At 37.2% G+C, this 23,388-nt stretch overlaps 1 protein-coding gene across 3 annotated transcripts in view; it reads right to left on the reverse strand.

The window, feature by feature from the left end:
• LOC138743321 (short transient receptor potential channel 7) overlaps positions 1-20,815 on the reverse strand; it is a 55,439-nt gene extending 34,624 nt beyond the window's left edge. For all 3 annotated transcript variants that reach the window (XM_069898488.1, XM_069898486.1, XM_069898489.1), the window contains exon 1: positions 20,049-20,815. In XM_069898488.1, the coding sequence (XP_069754589.1) occupies positions 20,049-20,801 (753 nt within the window). In that variant the 5' untranslated portion in view covers positions 20,802-20,815. The remainder of the gene's footprint in view (positions 1-20,048) is intronic.
• Positions 20,816-23,388: the final 2,573 nt, after the last annotated feature.

The raw sequence follows: 23,388 nt of genomic DNA on the forward strand, positions 1-23,388 counted from the left end.
TTATGCAGTATGCCTCAAACTGTACCATTATTTTTTCCAATTGCATTTTGTCTCCTTCAGCAGCAAATGTGAAGTTACTATATACCTCCAGGGCTTCATCACCCATGACATGTAAGAAAACTAGCACTTTCACTTTTCTTGTCAGCTCCGATTGCCACTAAATACAATCCAAAATGCTGTTTAATTCTGTTCCAATTTTCAGCCACACTACCTATTAGCTGAAGCTTCGCTGGTGGATGTAATCCTTCCATGTTTCACTGTGTTATCTTCTCTTCACTGATCAGTTGTTGACTTTAGATTTTACCTTTTAAAGTACTTCCTTTTAATTTCCTTCATTCCACTTCTGACACCAAGTTTCATCTTGTATTCGTATGTATGAGTTCTTAGGTAACACATTGGTGAAGGAAAAGGTCATTTCCTTTAAAGTTGATAAAAACAGCACCATAAGGCATGCCATGAGGCTGCAAGCCTCCATTACAGATCTTGCATACGGTGTCTTGCTGTGCATCAGCCCCCCAACTGGCTAATCAAACAGGAACTATAATCAAGGCCTTGCTAGTTGCCATGCAAGCATGATCACTATCATTATAAGGGAGGAATGCTTTGAAGCTTTTGATCACCTTTGGAGTCTGAAGTTGTCATTTTCAACAAGAGGGCCAGAGTTGTGCCAATGAATGTCAAAGAAGCTGTTATGAACCTGATAAACAAGAGTTAAGTAAACCAAAATGTATGCAAATAACCATGAATAAAGTCTGGAATGTGCACTTTAATTACATGTGAATAGCTTGATTGCAAATTTAAAACTGTGGAGCACATGACCAAATAAAGGAAAAGTGTATGTCTCAAACATTATGCAGGGCACTGTACCTGGGCAATTTTCTAATATTGTCAGTTTGATGCATGTTGTAATTGTTCTAGAACAACTGGACTTGAGGTGTTGCTAATACTGGGGATGATCTTCTGTTTTGTTCTATTGCCTTTGCTGTACCCAATGATCTTGCCATTTCTTAGCATTATTTGAAGTGAATCAAATTGATTGAAGATCACCTTTTGAGTTGGTGAAAATCTCAGGAGAAACCAGATACATAAAATTCCCAAAATTTCAGGTGAATATACAATGCCCTCCATAATGTTTGGGTCAACAACACTTTTTAAAAAACTTTATTTGCCCATGCTCCACAATTTTACATATATAATCAAACAATTCACATGTAATTAAAGTGCATATTCCAGATTTTATTCAAGGTTATTTGTATATATTTTGGGTCAACCATGTAGAAATTTCAGCACATTTTATACATAGTCTACTCATTTCAGGGCACCATAATGTTTGGGACATTTGCTTCACAGGTATTTGTGCATACTCAGTATGTTTAATTGCTTCGTTGGTGTAGATATAAGATAAGATATATAAATAAACAAAAAAAAAGGTGTTGTTGTCCCAAACATTATGGAGGCCATTGTAGTTGTGACTGATTCAGGACATTCCTTGCTAAGCTCATGTCTTGCTTTCTTTTTAAAAATATTTTTATTAAATTTAACATAATAATCCATATACAAGGAATCCATAATTATCCACATAGGAGATACTTTATGTTAATTTCTGTTTCTGATAAATCATTTAAATTCTCTACATTGTCAAAGGGCTACTGCTAATCATTCTAGTATTGTATCAAGCAATAAAGGACAATGGACATCTTTGTCATGTTCCTTTAAAGAGTCTAAATATTTTCAACTGTTGTAGATTAGATTAGAATGAAATGAAGCCATAGGACATAAATATAGTATTTCAAACCAATCCAATTAATAAAATATGGACCAAAATGAAATTTCTTTAATATAATAAATAGATATTTCCATTCCACCTGTCAACTGCTTTTTCAGCATCTTGTAAAAGAACACATTCCGTCGCATGGGCAGAGGGTAAATACAGTGTATTCAATACTCAGAATATGGTTTTTAATAAAGCCTGTTTGGTCAGAGTTAATCATTGTTGGTAGAATATTTTCTAATCTATATGCTAACATTTTAGATAAAATCTTTATTTCAGCATTAAGTAATGAAATTGGTCCACAAGAAGCACATTCTGTTGCTTCTTTCCCTTTTTTCAAAATAAGTGAAACACTAGCCTCATAAAAAGATGAGGGAAGTATACCTTCTTTAAATGAATCTTAAAATATAGAGCTTAGATGAGGCACAAGCCATTGAGAAAAAGATTTATGAAATTCTGCAGGAAATACATCTTGATCTGGAGATTTACCAGACTGCAAAGAGGAGATAGCTATAGAGGTTTCATCCTGAGAAATAGGTTTCTAGTCTTGTACACTTGTCCTGAGATAGGGTGGGTAAATTTATTTGTTCTAGAAACTCTGCCATTGAAGCAAAATTATTCTTAAATTCAGAAGTATGAAGATTAGAATAAAATTGTTTGAAAGTTTCATTAATTTTAGAATGATCCATTGTCATTGTGCCATCTCTCATTTGAATCTTATTCATTTGTTTTTTTTTAAACTTCAGATCTTACTCAGGAAAGAACACACTCTGTATTGTCATCCATGGTTCTGTTACTTCTAGTCATACACAAGATAATAACAGGTTAACATATTTTGAAGAGTTGTTAATGTGATAAATAAATAAATAACTGGATTTAACTATGACTGATATTTTATTGGTCTAGGTTTTGTGGTCAGTGGTGAGCATATAAATATCTCCATAATCAAAAAGAATAAAACAGACTGGGACAGACTCCAAACTAAGAGATCAATTAATTAACTATTGATTTACTGTAAAATCAGTACAGAAGCCAATATAATGGACAGAGATTAAGAGGAAGAAAGGTAATGCAGAAAAATATTTAGATTTTTTAAAAAAATTAAAATTCTGAAGGAATGATATTTCAGATAACTAAAATTAAATAATTAGTGCCTGTGGAAAAGTTAGATAGTGAGTTTTAAAAAAAATCACCATCCCTGAATGAACCAACTTAAATTTTCTGATATGATTAAGAATAACGGTGAAATTGTAAGCTTCGAATGATTTCAACATCGAGTTGCTTTGAGAGATACTTCTAGAATGCAGCTTTCAGAAAAAAGTTATATCCTGATTACTGTGCTTAACCATTCACGTGAACTGACTGATTCTACCTATTGTGACACCAATAGCTGGACAATGTAGGTTTTTGTTTTTCATTGACTTGATAAATAAGCAAGGACTTTCAGTGGTGGTATCAGTGAGATCAATATTTTATGTTATTAAGATTTATACACAAGAATTTACAATTAATATATCTGGGTTGTTAAAATCTTGAGTAACTCAGCTATGTAATCAAATTTCAAGATATCCTTATTAATATTCTTGATTCCACACTTGGTCAAAAGCATTCTTAATTTTAAAGACAGTACTATGTCATCACTCATATAATGCACACGTGCATATAATGCGCGGAAAATCATTAATGGAGTAAAATATTTGAGTATAGCGCACACATAAATAACACACAGGTGTAATATTCTACATTCCAAGTCACAGAACAATTTGTATTTACTTGAGACACGAGGCAAACACATTCCACAATTAATCTTCAATGATTCACCTTCTCCCAGAGGTGTCAATTGCCCATTATATAGATGATTAACAAGCTTTAGAGGGGAATCAATTAAATAGATTGAAGTCAGGCTTCAGAGTTAAGCAGGATTTCAATTCTGTCATGATTTAAAATGCTTTTCTTTAAAAGAAACCTCATGTTGTTAAAAATAGTGTGCAATTGAGACATTTATGGTTTGATTTAATGTAATGAGGATGATTAAAATGCCATAGTGCAGAATCATCCTAATGTTGTGTCAGATCAGGGGATGGGATTGGGCAATTAACAGTGATAAGGTGCATGCCCTAGCCAGAATATCCTATTTCTCAGAATACCATGACACTCAGGCCAAACAGATATTCCCAAGATCAAAATTTTGAATGTTCCTATTTTGTATGTACCCAATGCCCACACTGGCTATAAATTGTGCATGTTCTTTCATTGCTGCTATTACATTCCCATGCTCGCTATAAATTCCCAGTGCGACTTTCACAATTGTTGCGCATTATTTCAATGTGTAAAAATGTTCTCATATAGTACACAAACACCTGTAACGCAATGGGGGTGGGGGGGGGGGTGGAGGGAGGAGTACCTGGTTTGTAAAAAAAAACACATGTAACATAAAAATATGGTATTTGGAAAGATGGAATGACCAGCTGCATTCTACATTATGGCTGACGTTATCACTGCGTACTTATCAAGTATAAGTAATCGGAGAGGGTTAAACTACCTTATCCAGAGAAGGGTAAGTAAAACAATTGGAAGTAGAAAGAAGTATAAATTAAATCAAAGGACAGCATCCTATTAATAATAAAATTAGAGATATTATGAAAACATGGGGAAGAGATCAAGACAAATAGCACATGATAAAGAGTGAGTTATTTGTGAAAAATAAGTGCAATGAGCTGGAGGAATTCACGGGGGGGGGGGGGCGGGGGCGGTCAGGCAGCATCCATGGAGTCCTGAAGCAGGTTTCAATTCAAATGGAGGACTGTCCATTTATCTTCATGGATACTGCCTGCCTCACAGATCCTCTAGCAGTCTGCTTTTTAGCATCTTCAGTGTTATGTTTTCAACTAGTTACAGTTATTTGTCCAGGTGGAGAAATAATAACCTAGTGAGCTTGAGAAAGAAAATGTTAAGTTGATTATGAAGTTGCAAAAACAGATGTATGTGGCTTAAGGCCAGGAATGGATTCTTAATGTTCCTGGAGATCAAACATTCAGGAGTGATAGAGAAAACAAAACATGCCAATATCAAATATGTTGTTGTTACAAATATTAAAGTATGGAATCGATGGACCTAAATATAATTGGCCTTATTGAGGAACAGGGTTGGACGGTTGAGATTTTTTTAAAAAATTGAACGTCAAGCAGCAAGAAGAAAGTTTGGTAAATTTCAAAAGCAAATAACAAAAATAAAGTAGTAATGTCAGTTATCCAAAAAGAGACAAGAAAAAAAAAACTGTGCTGAAAGTGGAGAAGGAAGAAATTTAATCATCTGATAAACAAGGAAATAGTGCCAGTTTTGATTCCAGGAAATGAAATGATTTAAGTCTGCTATTTCATAGGGGACCACATCTAACATTTGCCTTGGCAAATAGCGCCTTTGGAAGACTACACAAAAGAGTCTGGAAAAACAACCAACTGAAAAACCTCACAAAGATAAGCGTATACAAAGCTGTTGTCATACCCACACTCCTGTTCGGCTCCGAATCATGGGTCCTCTACCAGCATCACCTACAGCTCCTAGAACGCTTCCAACAGCGTTGTCTCCACTCCATCCTCAACATTCATTGGAGCGACTTCATCCCTAACATCGAAGTACTCGAGATGGCAGAGGCCGACAGCATCGAGTCCACGCTGCTGAAGGTCCAGCTGCGCTGGGTGGGTCACGTCTCCAGAATGGAGGACCATCGCCTTCCAAAGATCGTGTTATATGGCGAGCTCTCCACTGGTCACCGTGACAGAGGTGCACCAAAGAAAAGGTACAAGGACTGCCTAAAGAAATCTCTTGGTGCCTGCCACATTGACCACCGGCAGTGGGCTGATCTCGCCTCAAACCGTGCATCTTGGCGCCTCACAGTTCGGCGGGCAGCAACCTCCTTTGAAGAAGACCACAGAGCCCACCTCACTGACAAAAGACAAAGGAGGAAAAACCCAACACCCAACCCCAACCCACCAATTTTCCCCTGCAACCGTGTCTGCCTGTCCCGCATCGGACTTGTCAGCCACAATCGAGCCTGCAGCTGACGTGGACATTTACCCCCTCCATAAATCTTCGTCCGCGAAGCCAAGCCAAAGAAACGTCTAACATTAATTAGTTTAATTATGGAAAGAGATTAGAAAATATTAATTTCAATTACGAAGAGTCCATTTGGTGCTTTAAGGTCTGGAGATTGGGAAAACTGATTGTAGGATAAAGATTAATGAAGAGCATTCAATGAAAAAAAATAAGATCAGCAGCAAACTAGGTAGATCGACTTGAAGAGAAAATGAAGTCCATTCAAAGCTCATGTGGATTACAAGGAAATTAAAAATGAAAGTAAAGTAACAACCAACTTGTCAGGATGTGTGCTGATACCAGCTGCCCATATTTGCCAGAGTAATGTTTAGAGCAAAGTTTATTGAAGGACCAGGAATATTACGTAAAGTACTAGAGGAAATTTAACGTTAATATAGAAAACAACAAAAAACCATTAAAATGAGCCATGAACATTTTACTAACATGTAAAGTATAAACAGTAGCCCAAGAAAGAAATAAGAACTTTTAAGGAAAGACTTCACAGATTGGCAGAACATTTGCCTGATTCTATGAGTGCTTTGCAACAATCTTCATAAAGTTGAGTTATGTTAAGATTATAGTTATGGAGGAAAATGTTAAAGAAACTGAAAAATTGTGATTTTTGAATCCACCTGGTGTGGATTGAATACATTCTAAAATATTGAAGCCTGCAAAGAATACAGCAGCATAACTGACAAAGTTTCAGTTTTCAATTACTACAGGAACAATGGTGGAGTAATAATTATGCATCGCATCTTAGGGAAAAAGAATTAACAATCAGAAACAGAATTTATGATCATGAATATGTCATGTAATTTGTGGCAGCATCACAGTGCAAACAATTACATAAACCTCCTTACAAAAGAAATAAAAATTGTGCAAGAAAAAGAAAGTAAGGTGGCGTCTATGGTTCAGAAATCTGATAGCAGAGGGGAAGAAACTGTCTTTGTAGTGCTGAGTGCTCATCTTCAGGCTCTTGTACCTTTTCCCCCGATGATAGCAGAGTGATCATGGGGATTACTGGAAGCCATTAACCATTTGAAGAACTTTACCTGGACATTATCAGGGATTAGACACTTCAGTCATGTGGTGACATTTGAATAGTTTTCCTTGGAGCAAAGATTAATAGGTTACCTGAACAAAATTGAGAAATTTTCATAGATTATACAGTGTCATAGAGTCACTATGTGTTTGGGTGAGGTTACTTTGCATCAGGTAGTTAGTTACCTGCTGCATTTTTAGGTAGTTGGGTTTCCATTGCTACAATAAGCATGGGTTTTTCTGAAGCCCCTGTTGAATAGAAATTACAAGATACAGTACAATACAAGAAAACTACAATATACTACAGACCGAGGAAACTAAATTTGTCTGGTGATAGGCTGGATGCCAAGAGGTCATATATTCAAAACCATTAGGAAAATATCGGAGGGAAATACAAGAAGAAATCTTTTCACATGACATTATTGAAACATAGATGCCAAGCATCGAAAACATGCAAGAAACTTAATTCTAGAAGTTAGACTGGTGGCGGTTGTAGGATTGGGAGGGAATGAAGAAAACTGCTTTCAAAAGACCAGGTCTTTTTGGATTCTAAACAACAACGAAATAGATACTGGAATGATTCTCAACCTCATTCACGTTGTAGAATAAACATTGGCACAATGAAAATTTTTACCAGTTAAGAATTCATTGCCTAAGAAATGAAAGAATTCCTAAAACCTCAACAATGTGCTTGTAACATCAGTACATGCAAATTCAAAGTTTTTACTCCTAAAAATACACTTTTATAGCAACCGATTTAACATTGTTTGTCCATCTTTCACATTTTATTATGTTATACAGCAATTGGCTTGAGTCACAAATTATACATCCAATGTAAAATTACAAAATACCACTACTGCAATTTACAGCTTCCCATCAAAAGTGGCAATATTATGCTAATTCTTCTTTCTCAACCATTCCTATTAATTTACTTCATGACAAACTCTATATATTTGCTTTAGTAGCCAGTCATAATATTTGCCCAATTTCAATATAATTTGACATTGAATATGCAATTATGCCTTTAGCTTAAAGTACCACTGCTGGTACATTCACTGCTGGTCATTGCTCTATAACCATATAACCACTTACAGCACAGAACAGGCCAGTCCATGCCGTAGCAAATCCCCACCCTCCTAGTCCCACTGACCAGCACCTGGTCCATACCCCTCTAGTCCCCTCCTATCCATGTAACGATCCAGTCTTTCCTTAAATGTAACCAATGATCCCGCCTCGACCACGTCTGCCGGAAGCTCATTCCACATCCCCACCACCCTCTGCGTAAAGAAATTTCCCCTCATGTTCCCCTTATAATTTTCCCCCTTCAATCTTAAACCATGTCCTCTAGTTTGAATCTCCCCCTTTCTTAATTGAAAAAGCCTATCCACGTTTACTCTGTATTGTTTATACTGACAAATGATGGAGCTTACAAGAATAGCATTGTTCTGTCCTTCCCTTGAGCAAATGTTTCTGTGCAATGAAAATTATTACTGACTTCATTGTCATATGCTGAACACATGAGAATTATGATGCTGATCTCTCCCCTGAATGCAGATATGGCTATGTACCTCTACTTTCTCAGAAGCCTGAGGAAATTTGGTATGTCGTGCAAGTCCCTCAACAATTTCTACATATGCACCACTGAAAATATCCTATAGGGATAATGGTAATGGTAACTGCTCCACACAAGACCACATGAAATTGCAGAGAGTTGAAAACCCCATCAGACCATCACACCAACTCCCTCGCCACCAATCTGTTGCCTGAGAAAAGCATCGAACATATTAAAAGACTCATCGCACATCAGCCACACACTCTTCTCCTACCTCCTATCCAAAGCATGACATCATGCACGACCAAATACAAGGACAGTTTCTTTCCCACTATTATCGGGACCCTGAACAAACCAGTAAAATAATGTTGCCTTTGCTCAATTCTAACTCTGTAATGCTACACTCTGCTCTGTTTTTATTGCTAACTGAATTGCTGCAAAACTACCTTTCCCACTTTATCTGGATGCATATGACAATAAACTTGAAATGTGAAAAAATTAAGTGCAAAGCACATTTATTTGACTGCAGTGGAAGTCATGCATGGTTGAATGAAACTGTTCCTACAAGAAATATTCAGCAGGGTCCTAGTCCAAATGTGCTGCAAGCTAATTCTAAAAGTTCTTACAATATTACATCTTGCCCAAGATTTGCAGCTGGTCTCAGGTCAGCAAATGATATACTACAGGAGGTTCTTTTTGTTATCTGTATGATAGACCAGTCCCACATCAGAATAGCACAAATGAAAAGTTGCTGACCTATGATTTAGATTTAGATAGATTGAAGTTGATTAGAATTTTAGAATCCGTTTTGGTACAGCTGTCATACTTTGCTAAAAGTATCCTGAATTCCCTGCTTGTACCACAATCACTTAGTCATCAGCAAAGATAAAGCTTGGATTAAAGTGTTTGAAAGTGTTGGTCAAACTTGTAAATACTAAAAAACAGGGAAACCAATATGTTCACAAGTATAGTGGCTGCTATTTCCTCAGAGTGAATGTGACAGTTTTAAAAAAGTTAAAAAGAAGCAGGAGGAAATTTGTAGGCCAGGTCACATGGATAGAAAGAGTCAGACAATATTTTGGATTGGAATGCTCCATCAAGATGCTTTTCCAAAGTGTTTGGATTATGCAAAGCTAAATGATTGAGGGGCTTATGTTTAAGTTTATTTGCCATAAAACACCTAATACAATGAAAAAGGTTCTTCTGTGATCAGTCCAACAGGCTCTCTCTAATATTCATGCAGCCATGTAAAGAGCACAATTTAGAGTATAGGATCACAATGAAAAAAAAAATCAATTAGCACCAAACAAGGGTAGCATATAGCACAATCAACACAGGGAAAACACTGCCTTTAATCTTGTTGGTGGGTGCTTTCACACTCTTCAGTCTTCTCCATTTGGGAGGAGGAAGAGAGTGTGCCAATGTGTTGTGGGTCCTTCAATATGTTGGCTGCCTTTCCTCAGCAGCTGGACTTACTGATGGAGTCCACGGAGGGGAGTTTTCAATATGTTCTGAGCTGCATTCAATATCTTCTGTAGCTTCTGATCTTGAGTCGAGCAACTTCAACAACATGCTGAGATGCTTTTGATGGTGTACCTATGAAAAGGGCAAGGGGAACGAGCAGAATTGTCTTGGTCTTAGAAGAAAACAGAGGTGTTGTTGTTCTTTCTTGACCATCAGATCAATGTGTTTGTCCCAGGTCAAGTAATGGCAGTGAATTTTTTAATATATATAAGCTTCAATGAAAGACAAAAACTGACATCAACTCCTTGCCCCAAACAATTGGAATCTGATTACAAAGCTGAACATCTATCAGAATGGTGCTCATCTCACTCACTGTAACCCAAATGACTTCAAAGTAATCCAAGTCTATCTAAATACATTTACAAGAAAATATGTCACCTAATTAAAATCTACATCCGCTAATCTCAAGCTTTTTTTGGCTATTGCACCCTTCAGACTCTGCTAAAAGTTTGCGGGCCCATGCCTGATTAAGCAGTCAAGTTTAGTTGGTTTCTTCATTACTTCTCTCCTACCGACTACATAAAAAACTGAATTCAGTCCATGATTTCCCCAAGTATACTGTGGCCCCCATGAACTTGTAAGAATGGCTGATTCACATGATGAAATGAGTCTATGTCACTATAAATGAGGCCTTAACCACAGCAAGGAGCAGAACATGCTCCTTTTGTTCTGCCATAAGCTGCATTGAGAAGGTGAGAAGTCAGTGACACCCCCCCCTCCCCACCCCCAAAAATAGCATTTGGAAACTAGCAAATTCAGTGGGCACACTTTCCCTGCAAAAAACATTCACATTGATCCAGTGACTCCATTGTCAAAGACAAGAGAGACTGCAGATGCTGGAGGAGAGCAAAAACTGCTCAAGGAACTGCATCAGAGAGAGAAGAAAAAATTCATAATTTCAGGCTGGCAACCCTTCGATATATGGGTCCATCCCAAAACATTGAAAATTCCTTTTCTCCCACTGATGCTGTTCGACCCACTGAGTTTCTCCAGCAGAGTGCATTTTATTCCATTGCTGAGAATACTTGTTCTACACAGCAAATCTTCCCATGTAAAGAAAGACAAGCTGGTGCCAATGGTAATTGCAGAATGTATTACTAACCACCTTAAACCCACAAATATCAACAGCTCAAACATCTATCCCCCTTAGAATAGTACAATACATTTGTGGCCAACCAAGAACAAAGTTTAAAAAAAAAGCAGAATGCCATCATTCTGCCACAAAAATTGGTTGAAGTCCTGCAAAATCTCCCTTATGAGATAACTAATGCTACAACAAACTCCACCACATATTTATGTTTGGCAAAATTTCAGAGCTCAACTTTGGGTTAATATTGATATTAAGAGAATGGTGTTCCAGATGATATTCTTCTCCCTCCACAGTATTCCATTTTACATGGAGAAATTACACCCCCAATAAATGAGGCCAGTGATCACAAGAAGTGTAACATGCTCTTTTCGTTCTGCCAATGGTCCAGACCATGCATATTTGGGACTGTGGCAAAGATAACTCACAAACTTTGCAATGTGGACACCAATGGAAAAAGTTGCAACATTGATGGACACCAGAAAATATAAACAAATATCAAAGCAAAATAGAAAATTGACTCTCTTTGAAGAGCATGCATGTAAAAATTTGAATAGCCTGAATAATTTTCTTTGATGAAATGACAGTTTAAATCATCTGCTACATATGACATTATTTGGAGTAGAATTCACATTATTATGCAAAATAAAATGACAGATAATTCCAAACGCATATGAAAATACTTTATGATGAAAACACTCTTGCAGCAAAATTGTTGTCAATGTGAAAATTTGGAAGATCTAAGCCTCCAATTCTTCAGAGGATAAAAATACTTACATCATTCTTAAAAATACAATAATTTTTATACATGTTTTATCTTTACAAAAAAATGAACAGCCATTTCAAGCAATTTATTTTTTGTTTAATGTATCTTTTATACAATTACAGTGAGTTCAGTTATTTACATATTACCTGCACAGATAATATTTTACAATTATACATTAATGAAGACCATCCATCCATCCAAGAATTTAGAAAGTGCATTTACTTTTATCTAGATACACAAAAGTGTTGGAGTGTTTCTCCAGCACTTTAGTGTATTTACTACAGTGTCCACGAACTTTGTTTCACTTCGTTTTGTCTAACCTTTTTTGTACATATATTGAAGGATTTAAAGTATTTGCAACTGTATCCTCCTCCCTCTCCAATACTCCCATTGTTTCTTCATAACACTGAATAATTAATTATCAAGAAATATTCATAACTTGATTATTTTCATGATTCTTAGTCATGGTTGACAAAATTAACACTCCATAGTCCTGTGGTGATGATAACTTCCTTGGCAGATGTGTCACTCTCCATATCAGCTGGAATATTATTACCTTAGGCTGTTTTATACAAATGTGTATTGAACTTGTAGACAGAGAGAAACCATAGTAAATATGTGATGTTATAGCATTTAAAAATGCAGGGAAGTATTTGCAGAGAGAGAAAAAAATCAGAATAGACAGTTATATAATTCTAACAAGATTCTGCTTTGGGATTTTAGAGAGAGAGATAATGGACAATTGCAGAATGATTTGCTGGCCTCCTTAAACCAACAAAGTTGTGTGCACTTCATCTTTGTGTCTCTTAACCTGTGAAACTGTTTAAAATCTCTCCACATGATAGATGGGCACTTGCTGTGCAATTGCCTAGTTCAAGGCCACTTCCCTGCATGTGTATGATTTTGCTTTTGATTTTTAGGAATAATCACATTCTTCAATTTACTTCTGGTGAGCTGATGCTCCAAGATAATAGACTCCTAAGAAGCTGTCTCCAAGGGTAGAAATATTATCTGTGGAGACACGAGGGGGAAAAAAACCAATGGACTTACTGGCCATTGTGGATAAAATCAATGTAATATTTACACTGGCCTCGCACAGATTAGAAAGTTTGATCACATCAAAATGAAAATGATTCGTGGATTCAAATTGACATAATTTGAGAATATATACATATATTTTTATTGTAAAGCATATGGTGCACCAAAGAAGAGGTACAAGGACTGCCTAAAGAAATCTCTTGGTGCCTGCCACATTGACCACCGCCAGTGGGCTGATATCGCCTCCAACCGTGCATCTTGGTGCCTCACAGTTCGGCAGGCAGCAACCTCCTTTGAATAAGACCGCAGAGCCCACCTCACTGACAAAAGACAAAGGAGGAAAAACCCAACACCCAACCCCAACCAACCAATTTTCCCCTGCAACTGTGTCTGCCTGTCCCACATCGGACTTGTCAGCCACAAACGAGCCTGCAGCTGACGTGGTCATTTACCCCTCCATAAATCTTCGTCTATGAAGCAAAGTCAAAGAGAAAGAAAAGAAGAAAGAGAGAAAGCATATTTGTAATGCTTCATAGCTTTTCGCTAAATGCTCAGGAAATGGTAACAGAATAAGTTTTCTGAACCAGAGAATTCTCAACCTGCTGAGGGTGAGAACGAGGGCGTTTAAGGCTGGGGATCATGATCTTTACAAGAAGATATAAGATGGCCATGTTGAACTATATGATTATAAACATTAATGGAATATATAACCAAATTAAAAGGAAGAGGCTATTAAATTTACTGAAAAAAGAAAAAAAAATAGATCTTGCATGTATGCAGGAAACGCATCTAACTGAAGTGGAACATAAATTAAAGGGAGACTGGGTAGGATATGTAGCGGCAGCATCATATAATTCAAAAGCTAGAGGTGTAGCCATATTAGTTAACAATAAACACAAGGTTACGCATGATACAGTATAATTGGTTACACAAGTTATATATCACTCCTCAGAAAGATGTTTTCACCGTAAGAAGGAAATGGGAACAATAATACATACAATTTGGGCATGTAAGAAAGTGAATACGTTTTGAGAAGATCTAAATCAGATATTTAATAAAATTACAAAAAATAACATACCAAAAAATCCAGATATCTTTCTTTTAAGTAACCTAAGAAGTAATGAATTAGGCCTCAAATTGGATAAAGCGCGAAAAAGATTCATTATGATAGCCTTACCAGTAGCAAAAAAGTGTATAATGTTAATTTGGAAAATGGAAGAGAGTCTGAGAATACAGCAATGGTACATGGAAATGAATAAATGTATTCCTTTGGAAAAAAATAACATATAATTTAAAAAATAAAGTCACATTATTTGAACAAATTTTTGAACCACACATGGAACAGAGAGAGAGGTTATCTCAGACCTACACCCCCTAAAATGATAAGAAGACAAAACCATTTGATTCAGTGTGTAAAAACAGATGACACATTTTTCTTGTTTATTTTTCATTGTGTGAAGACATTGTTTTATGGTTTTATTGTACATATTGAATATTTATTGGTTTTGGAGGATAGGGGGGAAAAAAGGGAGAAAATGCCACTGTGTATATTTAATGAGAAATGTTTGCATATATTTTGGTTGATATGGTTCACAGTGTGAAAAATAAAAAAATACTAAAAAAAAGGTGAACCCTTGCAAGATGTCAGGTCCTGCTGGTGTACCTGGCAGGCTACTGAAAATCTGCACGAACTAACTAGCTGGAGTTTTCAAAGACATTTTCAACCTCACAGTCAGAGGCTCCCACCAGCTTCAAAGGAGCATTGATCATCCCAGTACCCAAGACAGAGTGGATGTGGATAGACTATTTCCGTTAAGAGGAGGAAAGATTAAAACAAGAGGACATGAGTTAAGAATTAAGGGGCAGAGGTTTAGAGGTAACATGAGGGGGAACTTCTTTACTCAGAGAGTGGTAGCCGTGTGGAATGAGCTTCCAGGAGAAATAGTGGCGGCGGAGTCAATTGTATTATTTAAGAAAAGGTTGGACAGGTATATGGATGAGAAGAAGATGGAGGGTTATGGGCATTGTGCAGGGAGGTGGGACTAGAAAGGGGTGTTTGGTTCGGTGCAGACTAGAAGGGCCTAATGGCCTGTTTCCGTGCTGTAATTGTTATGTTATGTTATTAATAGTTAAGATTTAACCCTTTTAAATGGTGTCTTCTATTGTACTGGTTTGAGGCATAACAGCAGACAGAAGGCAATGTCATGTTCTGTACTATTACATGACAATAAAGGAATCTTGAATCTATAGCTCATCTGTGATGAGTCTTCTCACTCTGCCCCATGTCCCTTCAGCCTATATAATTTATCATTCCTGTATCTGGTTCAGCATTTCCATTTGCAGAATACAAAATAAAAGATATAAACAAAATAGAGAGAGTGCAGAGAAGGTTCACGAGAATGTTGACAGGATTTCAAGGTGAGTTACAGGGAAAGGTTGTGCAGATTGGGGCTTTTTTCTCTGGAGTGTAGAAGATTGAGAGGGGACTTGATAGAGGTGTTTAAGATTTTAAAAGGGACAGACAGAGTAAACGTGGATAGGCTTTTTCAATTAAGAGTGGGGGAGATTCAAACTAGAGGGCATGATTTAAGATTGAAGGGGGAAAATTATAAGGGGAACATGAGGGGAAATTTAAAAAAAAATTTTTTTTTTATTTTTTATTTTATTTATTTTTTTTATGCAAAGGGTGGTAGGGATGTGGAATGAGCTTCCGACAGACATGGTCGAGGCGGGATCATTGGTTACATTTAAGGAAAGACTGGATAGTTATATGGATAGGAGAGGACTGCAGGGGTATGGACCGGGTGCTGGTCAGTGGGACTAGGAGGGTGGGGATTTGTTACGGCATGGACTAGTACGGCCGAACTGGCCTGTTCTGTGCTGTAAGTGGTTATATGGTTATATGGTCAAGATTTCTACTGTTTGTGCAATAATCATTCAAGTGGCTTGCTTCAGCTTTACAACCAAGTGATTTGGTCATACACAGGCTACCTTGTGGTACTACCTCCTATTCAAAAACCCAAAAGTTTCCCTCAATACCTTAAAACTTTGATTAATTCATCTCTCAACCTTCCAACTTCCACAAAATGCTACCTTGCTTCTAAAACCTCCATGGTAATTCAAACTTTTAATCCAGGTTTAATTTTGATGATCACAAGATACAAGAGCAGAAATAAGCCAATCGCCCCATCTGGTCTGCTCTACCATTTAATCATGAGCGGATCCTTATCACTCAACCCCATTCCTCGACCTTCTCCCCATAATCTTTGATGCCCTGAATAACCAAATCCCTGTCAATTTCTGTCTTATATACACCCATCGACCTTGTTTTCACTGCTGTCTATTGCAACAGTCCACAGACTCATGACTCTCTGGTTAAAGAAAGTTCTCCACATTTCTGTTTTAAATTTACACCCTTTTGTTCTGAAATTGTGGCCTCTTGCCCTTGACTCCCTTATTCCTTCAAAGAACATATACATTTTCAAAAAGGTGCCTTTACCTCTTTTACCTTGTATGCTGACTACCTTTGCTTGGTCCATATCAATGACAGGAATTTCTCAGTGCCCAACAATTTCAATTCTATGCCCCACTCCTGCACGGACATGGCTGCCATGACCTCATGTATTATCAGACCAAGTCCTCATAAATTGGAGGAGCAAAACCTTATTTTTTGTCTTTCCACCAGATGACAGACTTCTCTGGTTTTTGCCAGCCTACTCCCTGTTCTCCCTTTCTTGCCCATCCCACTATTTTCTTTCCTCCAGCTCTCCACCCCTTCCATCTCCATTCACATAGCGTTCCCCACTCCGTGTTTGCTACTGCACCCGCCCTCCCTTCTCCACCTGTTACCTCCTGACTGTGGGATTGTGCACCTCCAACTCATACCTTGATGAAAGGCTCAAGCCTGAAAAGTTGGTTATGCATCATTATCTTTGCTATAGAGAGTACTCTCTTTAACCTGCTGAGTTTCTCCAACATTGTATTTTTATTTCAATCACTATGACTGCAATCTATCATGTTTTATGCCTTTACCTCTTCCATCTGGTTCCAAATAGGACTTCATCCAATTGTTGCATAGTTTCTACCCAACTGTAAACCTAGTGCACTAGATTTAAATATCAGGAATACATTAGCTTTCCTGATCTCACCATTCTACCAAATTAGATGCATTTATTTACATGAATCACATTGTAGTACATTGTATTTATGTATATTCCCTTACCTTAACAATTCTCCCTTCATCAGGTGGACAAAAATATCTTCATGCAGTCCATAGCTTTAATCCTCACAACCAAGTAGATGGTCAACATTTACAAAATTCATCATCATTACCTCCACATTATAGCCTTTAACACATGCACCACAAGAAACTCTTGATACTAAATTTTGGCAAAAAAACCCACAATGACATTGGAACCGAGTTACAAGTTTTTTATTCCCCCATCATTCTCCCTTTGGATCCAACACCACTTTCTTATGGATCTTCTGGGCTTTTTTACTTTACTGAACAGTGTGCAATATCAAAATCTTTGCAGATTTTACATTAAAATTGGGTAGTTTACTGTGTGCATTAATAACACAACTTGCATTTTTTGGTGCAATGACATCATGCATACATTCCAACAGTAATGATGAAGTCCAAAGTTACCAAAATGCAAGTGATAGATCATCAGGTGAGAGTTTGAATGGCGATTGCAGCCAGACATTAGAGACTGGATCAAGCCCTCCAGGTGGCTAGGAGAGACTTGGGTGCACACATTCTGCTTCCCAATATCTATTAATGATTATGTCAGCTAAGGTAGCTGCCTGGGATAAGGATCAATGCAGTTGATGTCCTAAATTACATCAAAAGTAAACATCTTAAACATGGAGATAGGGTCCCACGGTGTACTGGTGAGGAATCTTCAGTATCCACATTGCTGCACACCCAAGAGCAGTACTGGCAAGGGCTAACCCCATCAGGAGCATAGCAGCAGGTCTTCACCCTCTGTAAATGTCTTGTTCCTGGTTAAGATCTTTGGGTATTTAGTTGTTACACATAGACCATCTAATGTAGCAGCAGTGATGACCATCATATGTATCCACTGTAGAAGTATCAAGCAGATAAAATTGGGAAATTCAAATTGCCATGATGCACTATTGGTTGTTCAATTTTGTCCTTCAGTTCATTAATACAACTAAGTAAATACTGTATTTCAGGACTGGCTTATGCAACAGTTACATTTTGAATTTTAGTAGTTTTATCTTTTTAATCAAACACTGGATTGAAATTCATATTAAGATCACTTTTAAGTAACTAATATGTGTAGTAGCCCATTAACCAGACATGACCTGGTACGCATATTGCCAATGAACATGGCAGCCACGCAGATCCTGTTGAGGCCAATGACCTTCGACCCAGGTGACCGACTACCTGCTTGGCGGGAAACGAGCAATGGCGGGGAACTCTGCCGAATCGGAGATCGGAACTGCCATGATGTCACTCCTGTGACATAAGTGTGTGTGTGTGTGTGTGTGTGTGTGTGTGTGTGCAAATATTTAACTTAATCTGGCTCATTATTCAATGCTCATTTAATCTCTGAAAATATGCATTTTACCACTTTACAGCTTCTTCTAGAAGAAAAGCAACCTCAGCATTAAACCTTTTTCTATTTCTTAATTTTTCCAGAGATTAACAACTTTATTGCATTGTAGTAGGGTTTAATTTCATAGGACAAGTCACTACAAACCCTGCTTTGCCACGAATTAAAATGATACGTGGCCAAATAGGTCCTTGGTTGTGAGGTAGTTTTTAAACTTGCATATTCACCTTTCGTTCTGGCTCGCCCTTGGAACAGTATGGCCTCAGAATTGCTCCCAGTCATGGGAGATACTCAGGTGTTAGTGTTTCCAACTTCCAGTCATTCAAATTCAATCTCAGCATCAAGCACTGACTGTGTAGAATTTGCATATTCTCTCTGTAAATGTGTGAGTTTCCCCTGATCTCCAAAGCATGTTGGTTGGTCAGTTATTTGGACCCGTGGGTTGGAGAAGAATGCTGGATAGTGTAAGTATGCAAGAAAAATAAGTCAAAGAATGAGATTATTTCAAGAACTGGTTTTGACTTGGGTGAAATAGGCTCCTTCCAAGTTGTGAGAAAATGAAAAATATAAATGTATATAAAGCATGAACTTCTCCAACTCACATAATTGCATGACTCATCATTTTCCTAATTTCAAACCTAACTCATGCATTTCTACTCTTTCCTCGACTGTGATAGCATTCCCCTCCCAACACTATAGGATTCATCTTCCCTCACCCCTGTCCTCATTCTATAGCCATGATCTTGATCCTATTGACTGACTATTAGTCAGCTACGTCCTCCCATAAGGCACAGCAAAGCAGATCTCTAGACCATGCTGTCTGTGGATGAAGCACAAATGACTGGAAATTATAGAATTCGAGAGGATCTAGGTATATTGCATGCACATGTCATTATTTGGTCAGGTGCACAGAGAACCCACAATTCAGGTGCACTGATTTATTGTAACCTACATTGTCCCCAATTTTTCTTCATTTTATTTTTCATTTATATTGCCCAAAAATGTACTGCAACATCATTCAGATACAGAACATCTGTGTTTCATTCCTTCTGTGCAGCAGAATGGATTCAAATATTTTCTAACTCAATGAGTGCAATTTGGTTTTTTGAATGCCATGACAAGTTAGCAATTTGGTTGTAAAATAAAATCTATGCATTAATATTTTAAGGAACCAGAAGAGTGGGGTATGAGAATGGGTGGGGATTTGTGCAGGGGAAGGGATACAGAGGAGTGTGTGGACGCTACCCGAAATTAGGAAAATGTTAGGTTTCTACATTGGACTGTAGATTGCTAAGGTGCAGTACGAGGTGTCGTTCCTTTAATTTACATTGGGCCTCTCTCTCGCAGAGGATTATGTATCATTCAAGTTTGAATGCCATTATTTTCCAACAGTAGCTGTCGTTGCACACAGGTTACCTCCTAAATATGCGGTAAATCCACTTTAAGAATTTAACCATTCTTACACACGCCATATCTCACAATACAACTAGGGCATGGTCAAGGTCAACTTGCAAAGGACTTTTTTTTTAAAAACCAACGTGCACATTTTCAATCTTAACACAATATGATATTAAAGAATAAAAACTCTTTACCTTAAATTCTGTTTCTATATTGGCTAATCGTGCCAGTTCATTACTTAGTTCCAGAGCTGTAAGAACTGGGTCTTCACTGGACAAAGATAAGTGAGCAGCACTTGCTAATCCCTTGAATGCATTCATCCTTGATCTGGAATGACTAAAAGAATCCCTTTTTTGCTTCTCAGCACATTCAACACATTTGCAAAAATAGTCATGGGGTTTCTCAATCCGTGCACCCTTCAGTAGAAGTATATGTACAATCTCATATTCCTGGCAATGAGAAGCAAGAATAACAGGAGTGATATCTTGGGAGAAACGTGTTCCATCTTCATCATATGCATAAAAATCATCATCACGAAGTTCCTGTTCAAGAGGGCTGATGGCCAGTCGATGACCCTGTGCAAAAGCTGGATGATTCAAAATTGCTTCCACTATCCTCACGTATCCTTTGCTAATTGCCAAAAGTAGTCCATCACCGATCCGTGCAAGATTTTCTTTTTTTAATAGAAGCTCTGTTACTTCCAGGTGTTCATTTCCCACTGCAAGTTGTAAAGCATTCTGCCCCATGTAATCAACACAGTTGAAATTCAAAGTCTTTGACTCCTCCAGCATTTTACGTACCACTGGTATATTCCCATACTCTGCTGCATCCAGGAAGCGTTCTTCTTCAGGTGTCAAGCTTTTACCTCTCTCATTGAACATGTAGGCTGGACCACGGATAGCCTGCCTCCTTCCTTTCTCACGAAGCGTAGTGTGTCTCCGATGCATGGCCTGAATGTTGCCACTATCTAAACTACAAGAAAGAGAAAGTATGCATTATAAACTGATATTATTCATCATGGGCAATACCAAATCAAATAAAAAAACCAAACCAACACATAATATTTTGTACTTCAATACTTTTCATTGGATAAAAGACACTTTCAAGTCTTGGATTCTAATTGAGCTTAAGCACAGAGGGGTAAAAAAAAAAAAGCTAGTCTAAATTCTAGTAGGGCAGAGTAACAGACTAGAACCATATCCTGAGTGGATGGGTTCAAATTTAACAGAACAATTGTAGTGAAGCACTTGAGTGGATTTGCGATTGTGGTGATGCGAATTTTGACAGTAGTTTAACCTGGTTCCGATTTAGTTACAGGTTTTGCTTGTTCTGAAACTTGACAAGAGCTTCCAAACCGTTTCAAATATTCTTACTGGGTAGATACCAGACCTCCATCACAAAGTTAGATCAATTCTCAATTAATATTAAAAATCCTTCTTCACTTGATCCTTTCCATTTATCCTAAAGTAAAACTTTGCTGCTTAATGTATATGCATTCTCTATATGTTGTAGAGTTTATTTCCAGTAGATTTTCATTAAATTTTAATGGCTGAAGGGAGTATTATTTACTCTCATTAATACTCAAAGCTTCATCAGTATCATTTTCACAAAAAAAGTGTTGGAAGTTAAATGGCTTTGAAATGACATCAACATAATTGATGTCTAAACACAATTCTGAACACAGTAAAACCCGTTATCTAGAATTCAAGCAATCACCAATAAAAAAAAGCAGAAAACCAAAGGTAAAAAAAAGTTTAAAATCAGTGCACTTCGCCATTAGTTTGCCAATCCACGCAACATGAAATCTCAGGAACTGGAGAATTCATTTATCCACCGCTTACCTTAGGTGCCAGATACCAGGGGTTTTTAATTGTTAAAAGCAAATCTTCCTGAATGAGCAGGTAGGGTAAGGTTTCAGCCACAGAAGATGCACTTTACACATACCATCAGAATCCATTTCAAAAACTGGACATTATTATAATTTATCCATAAAAAAATTAAGATGTTTCTCCCTTAGTTAGCCAGCCTCTCAGAGCCAAGGATGGTCACATCCACCATTCAGTGCTTGCTTGCAGGATTTGATTTTTTTTTTTTAAAAAGCAGAGTTAAAGTGATATCCTGAGAATTTTTTTATTTTTTCTCTTCAGAAAGTCTTTGAAGCAGGGATTCAAATTCAGTCTGGGCAATAGACATGTTTCAAATGGTTATACTTTCTGATTAACTGCAGCTATATATTTTTTAAAACCTGCAGGCAATCTTGAGATTAGCAACAGTGTAGTTTCATTCTCAACCATTAAGAAAACAAGTAACAATTTTTATTTGAGATAATTTAGTCAGAAAAAAACATTAACATTAATTTTCTTTTTTGCAATTTAAGTGTAGCTGGAAGATTAATACGAGTATTTGGGCAATTTCTGACGCCACTCTCCATTTCAATCAATTCAAACTTTTTCTTACATTAGCTACAAATTAGATTAACAAAGATTTTAAGTACATTTCAAATATATTTTTCAGTTTTAAACAATTTAAAAGAATATTTTAAGTACGATATTGCCTAATTTTTGTTTTAATTTCTTTTTGAAAGTACTGTGGATACTTAAAATTATCAGAGAAATAACTGATGAGGTGAAAATGATGAAAATTGGGAACTCATAAGAAAATTAAAAAATAGCAGGAGTCAGCCATCTGGTCCATTGAGTTTGCTTCTCCATTTAATAAGACCATGGACTCAACTCCACTTACCCATTCTTTCCCACCCCCCCTCCTCAATAAACCTTATTTTCCCTTCTATGCAAAAATCTAAATGTATCTAAGATATATTTAAAGAGCATTCTACATATTCACTACTCTTGGGGAAAAGTTGTCCTCCTCATCTCAGTCCTTGATCTGGTCCCTAAAATGTTGAAGTCATTTCCCAGGTCTAGTCTCACCCAGTAGTAGAAACTATTTTCTTGCCTCTGCCTTGTAGCATGTTCCAGCCCCTTCAATTCACAATGTTGTACTGAAATACATAAACCTACTGCATCTCTTCATAAAGTATCAGCCTCCAATATCACTCCCCCCCCCTCAGAAATGTATTCCAGGCACCCACCACTGCGTGAAATATTTACCCCACCCAGTTAAACAGTTGTCCACTATTGTCACCCCAGGAAAAAGATGCTGGAAGTCCAGTCTAACATAACCTTATTAAATTACCTTTCATCCTGTATTGCTCCAAAGCAAGCAATATTCTTTTTAAATCTCTTCTACACCCTCTCTACAGGATCTACATCCTTCCTGAATGAACCAGAACTGAACACACTACTCCAAGTGTAATCTAACCAGAGTTTTATAGAGCTGCGACGTTACCTCACAGCTCTAGAATTCAATTCCATGATTAATGAAGATAATCACACCATACACCTTCTTAATCACCCAACAAACTTGTGCAGTAACCTTGAGGACAAATCCCAAGATATTTAACAAAAAAGATAAAATATTTATCTATCACAAAAACGAGGGGTCCCAGAAGACATTCCTGCAGAATGCCATGAG

The sequence above is a fragment of the Narcine bancroftii genome, chromosome 9, assembly GCF_036971445.1.
Source record: "Narcine bancroftii isolate sNarBan1 chromosome 9, sNarBan1.hap1, whole genome shotgun sequence".
Taxonomy (NCBI): Eukaryota; Metazoa; Chordata; class Chondrichthyes; order Torpediniformes; family Narcinidae; genus Narcine; species Narcine bancroftii.